The sequence below is a fragment of the Chinchilla lanigera genome, unplaced genomic scaffold (assembly GCF_000276665.1).
Source record: "Chinchilla lanigera isolate Chin_1 unplaced genomic scaffold, ChiLan1.0 scaffold00081, whole genome shotgun sequence".
Lineage (NCBI taxonomy): Eukaryota > Metazoa > Chordata > Mammalia > Rodentia > Chinchillidae > Chinchilla > Chinchilla lanigera.
The window spans coordinates 6,804,036-6,809,209 of record NW_004955482.1 but is presented as its reverse complement, the minus strand read 5'-3'; the positions used below and the strand labels follow the sequence as shown (position 1 = coordinate 6,809,209).

The window sequence follows — 5,174 nt, the reverse complement described above, 5'->3', positions numbered from 1 at the left end:
GGGGACCGCGGCGCCCGGGTTCTCCCGGAGTGTGCACGCCACCCTGCTGCGGGGGTGCCGACGCAGCAAAGCCACCTTCCCGAACGCGCCCCGCCAGCTGGCAGAGCTTAGGGAAGGTCCGCTGCTCGGTGTCGGGGGAGCGTCAGGTCCCGGGACGACAGCCAAGGCAGGCAGGATGGGGCTCTCACCGAGACCAGCTGCGTGACCTTGGGCAACTTACTTCCCCTCTCTGAGCCATTTCCTGGGCCCTCCTAACACAAGGGAGGTGACCTCAAGTTCAACTCTGCGTCCCCGGAGGCTCTCCCTGGGCCTGCCCGCCCCCATAGCAGCCGTGTAGCCTGGCCTCACAGCAGGCCTCACAGCAGGATTGGGGGAACGCACTGAGAGGAGGACCGTGAGCCAGAAGCGACCACACGTGCATTGCTGAAGCAAAACTTGGCGCCCGGCCTCTCAGGTCATTTCTAGACCTGTCCCCATTTGTCAGATGAGGAAGCTGAGGCTCAGCAGAACAGCTCCCCACTCCCGCCCCTAGCCTACCTGGCAAATCCCAAGTCCAATCGAGCGTAGAAGACACAGCCAAGCCTCAACCACTGGCTTCGGCTGCAGGAGGTGACCAGCTGAAATCAGAAGTCCCACCCCTCCAGGTCACCGGGCGCCTGCACTCCCCACACCCTTCCCCAAACCGCAGGGCGGCAGGAGGCGCCATGGCCTCTGCGAGGGCAGCAGTACCTCCATTTCTCCATTCTTCGGCTGAACACTTTTCACTGGGGCTACCCAGCCCTATTAATTAATAGGTTCTAATTGTTCAAGTGTTGTTGATAACAGCTGTTTCTACGCATGAGCTCATTTCACCCTTTGAACAGCCTGAGCAGGCCCAGCTTTGGAGGCAAAACCCTGAAGCCCTGGCCAATGCCCTGCGCCCAGTACTGCTTTGAGCTCATTTATGGCAAAGCCCACTCCTTAGCACCTTCCAGGGGGCTGCCTAGGAGGCCAGACTGGAGCTCTCTGCAACTGGCTGGGTTTTTCAGCAGGTGCCAGTTTTGCCTATTTATAAGAATATTAACAGGCCAAGGGGTGTTCTGCCTTAGCTTGCTTTTTTTTTTCTTTGAGACAGAGTCTCACCATGTAGCTCAGGCTGGACTTGAACTATGTAGTACAGGCTACCCTCAAAACTGAAGTGATCCTCCTGCCTCAGCCTTGCAGGTGCTAGGGTCACAGGCACGTGCCACCACACCCGCCTATACTCTCTTAGCTTTGTGCACCGTCATCAGGCAAATGTCTTTGAGTAAGAATTTTGCCACACTAACAAATGGATGTGGGGATATATAACCTAGTAGAGACCACCTTAACAGCTCCGGGCAGTCCACATGACAAAAAAAATTTTTTTTCTGTCACAAATTCCTTAGCTCTTTGATGGCAGTGACCATATCGGATTCATCTGTGTCACGCAGCACCCAGCAACAACCCTATAAATATTCTCACCAGCCGCATGATCCTGACAGGTCACCTTTAGGAGCTCAGCAGCCCCACAAGATGACCCAGCAAAGACCTCTGACTGGGGGCCTTGGGGGTCAAATCAGATCTCAGTCGTACTTGCCTCAGCTAGGAATATAAGCACAGCGATCCCAGAGGCCTGTCTCGGTTCCTCAGAGGCTCTCTCCGCTCTGCTGTCTTCCTTAAGGCTGCTACATTACCTGCACTGCACACCCAGGAACCTCAGTTTGTTTATCTGAAAAGTGAGGCTGTGTTTCTGCCAACAGTAATGCTGAGATGAGGGGCTGGGGATTTAGCTCAGCGGCAAAAGCGCCTGCCTGGCAAGCACAAGGTCGTGAGTTCGGTTCCCGGTACCGGAGAAAAACCAAAAAAAAAAAAAAAAAAAAAACAAAAAAAAGTAATGCTGAGATGCATGCGCCCGTGTCCAACATGAGGCCTGCCTCTGCACTTGGGAGTACAGAAATGCTGGCTTGGTTTTTCTTCTATTCTGTCGTGTGTGTGTGTGTGTGTGTGTGTGTGTGTGTGTGTGTTTGAGACAGGGTCTCCCTATGTAGTTCAGGCTAGACTTGAGCTCACTAAGTAGCCCGGACTGGCCTCAAAGCCGTGGCAATCCTCCCGCCTCAGCCTCCCGAGTGCTAGGATCACAAACATGCACCACCCTGCCCAGCCTTTTTCCTCTATTTCAAGAAAGGTGGGGAGGACAAGCTAGAACCCCAAAGGTCTGGGGTGTTGTGCACGCCCCACGACTTCCCCTCCGTGGGCCCCTGGCATTCTCCTAGGCCAGTGCTCCTGTGTGACGTGAGACGGGCGCTCATGGCTGAGGCCAGCAAACAAGGGGATAAGGGGAGTCTCGAAATTACAAGGTGAGTGTGGTTGTAGAGAAAAACGCTACGCCAGGAGTGGTGGCTGCACCTGGAATACCAGCACTTGGGAGGCTGAGGCAGGAGGATCACCTTGAGCTGAAAGTCAGCCTGGGCTACACAGTGAGTTCAAGGCCAGTCTGAATGCCATAAGCAGACAAAACTCCCCCCATGCCCCCCAAAAAAACCTGCAAATAATAGGAAGCAGGGCAGGAGGAAAAGAAGAGGAGGCAGGATTCCCACAGGGGCAGGCTCTGGTCCCACCTGGGGACTCTGTTCCTCATTTCACACCCGCTGCATGTCCCACTGTCACTGCATGCCCGGGAGGCAGGAGGAGGAGACAGAACCCCACTGTGCAGAAGACAACACTGCGTCTCTGAAAGGAGACAAAATTTTTACCAGAGCCAGAGAAAGGCCGACAGGCAGCCCCTGAGATTTGCTGCCCGTTTTTATTTTCACTTATTTCTTCATTTTTCTTTTCTTTTGGGACAGGGTCTTGCTATGTTGTTCAGGTTGGCCTTGAACTCACTATGGCCTCAAGCTTGCAGTGATCTTCCTGCCTCAGCCTCCCAAGTACTGGAATTACGGGCATGCACCACTATGCCCAGCTTCCAAAGCCCATTTTTATCCTGTTGTTTCAGCTTCTCATCCTAATATTTTCCCTGACTTTTCCTGCCACACCTGTAGAGTTTAAAAAAAAAAGTGGAGAAAAATGTACTCAACTTTGAATTATTTGGGGCCCAAATATATGCTTTATTTGAGGTCCCCCTTTCTGCTGGGGTTTGAGCTCTGCTGCTGCTTAGCCTACAGCGTAACTTCTCTACACCAACACACTCATTTCTGCAAACCCTGGTCCCACAGGTACAGCAGAAGGGAGCAGATATGCTAATCCCTTTCTGGAATGCATTACAATGCCCCATCCTCTTTAATGGAAAAGGCAGCACACCCATTTTACAGACCTAGGGGATCCTGGAGGCTTTGAAACATGTCCAAAAATTCCTTGATGCTTCTCCCTGCAAGCATAGGGCTGGGGATGTGGCTCAGTGGTAGAGCACTGGTCCAGCATGCATCGGGCCCTGGGTTCTATCCCGAGTACTGCAAAAAGTAGAGAGGGGTACAGCTAAATCCCCACCCTTGAGTATGGGCTGGACTAATCAATAGAAAGCAGTAGCGGTAAACAAGCTGTGCCCCCTGGACATAGTGGCACACACCTGTAATTTCAGCACTCAGGAGGCTGAAGCAGAAAGACTGCTGTGAGTCTGAGGCCAGCCTGGGCCACAAAGTGAGATCAGGACCAGTCTGAACTGCATAGTGAGACCTTGTCTCAAACAGACAGACCAAACAAACAGGGTGTGCCTTCAAAATCAGGTCGTAAGAGGCGCTGCATCCTCCTCCTTGATCTTCCTCAAACCAGTCACTGTGGACAACCAGCTGCCAGGCCATGAGGCCCCCGTGCAGCCCTGTGGAGAGGAACTGAGGCCTCCTGCCAACAGCCATCCCAGGCCGGAAGTGGGAGGGGACCCTCCAGCCCTGGCTGGTCCAGGCCTGAGGCTTAACACGAGCTTCTGAGAGACCCAGAGCCAGAACCACCCGGGAATGCCATGTCCAGACCCCTGACCTACAGGAACTGTGACATAATCTTTGCTGCTTTGAACTGCTAAAATTTTGCCAGGCGTGGTGGCGCACGCCTGCAATCCTAGCACGTGGGAAGAGGAGGTGGGAGGATCGCTGGGACTCCAAGGCCAGCCTGGGCCACACAGACTGAGCTCAAGGCCAGCCTGGACCATGTAGCAAGACCCTTCTTAACCGTGCCCCCCAAGTAAATAAAATAAACACTGAGCTGCTAAAATTTTTTTTAAAGTCTGTTTAGTTTTAGGGTCATAGTTATGCAGCAATAAAAACCAAATGCAGGAGAGCTGAGCATGGGGGCGTACCCGTGTCATCTCAGCACTTCAGAGGCCGAGGCAGGAGGACCCCTGTGAGTTTGAGGCCAGCCTGGGCTACATAGTGAGATCCTGTTTCAAACCACTTCCCCCTATCAAAAAAAAAAGCAGGGATACTCTTGAACAATCGGCACTGTTCAGGCAGGTATGAGGGATTTCCCGAGGAAGCAACTCTGCATAAAGCATTTCTGCAGAGTAGACATGACAAGGGGCAGGGTAACGGCAGAAACGCAGGGTGACTGGTTTCAGTCCGTCCGCGCCTGTCATTCCCCTTTCCGTCATCCTGCTTTCTGTTTCTTCGCGCTAAATTGTATCATTCCCTTGCGGGCCTACCTGTCTCTCCCCACCAGTCTATGCTCTAGGAGAACAGCCCTGGCCTGATTCACTGCAGTCTACCAACCACTCAGTACCCTGCGTCCCAGAAGCCAACTAACACATTGCCATACACTTTATAAACCTTTTGTCTCCCATGAAGTTGCAACGCCCCCCTCCATCCCTTTCCCGGGCCCTGAGTATCTCAGCTGAAACCCATTAAAATTCCTAAACCCCTGACCACAACGGAACAGCAGAAATCCTGGAGCCAAGGGGAAGCCCTGCACCACGCCGCCAGGAGCCGCCGGACTGGGGAGCCCTGGCCACCCCACTAGACAGGCGCCTAAGGCAAGGAAGCACCCTTTCCAGAAACAATGTCATTTTTTTTTTTCCGTACCAGGAATCGAACTCACGACCTTGCACTTGCCAGGCAGGCGCTGTGCCGCTGAGCTAAATCCCCAGCCCCAACAATGTCATTTTAATTAAATTCCACAGAACCGTTCCGCAGCCCTGGAGGACTCCCTCATGGTGGGATTTGTTACCCGGCTTATGAATATATATATAT

The 5,174-nt window shown here is 53.1% G+C and overlaps 1 protein-coding gene across 12 annotated transcripts in view; it reads right to left on the bottom strand.

Annotated features, from left to right (window-relative positions):
* Kdm2b (lysine (K)-specific demethylase 2B) overlaps positions 1-5,174 on the bottom strand; it is a 111,093-nt gene that overhangs the window by 75,904 nt on the left and 30,015 nt on the right. Inside the window, exon 1 of one of the 12 annotated variants that reach the window (XM_013503692.1) lies at positions 538-600. The exons of 10 other annotated variants lie outside the window; for them this stretch is intronic. Coding sequence is in view for 1 of the 2 variants with exons in the window: in XM_005403127.1 (XP_005403184.1) it covers positions 189-238 (50 nt within the window). In the remaining variant the exon portion in view is untranslated. Of the gene's footprint in view, positions 1-188; positions 240-537; positions 601-5,174 lie in introns of those variants that run through there. One more of the 12 variants, XM_005403127.1, reaches the window with a different exon arrangement.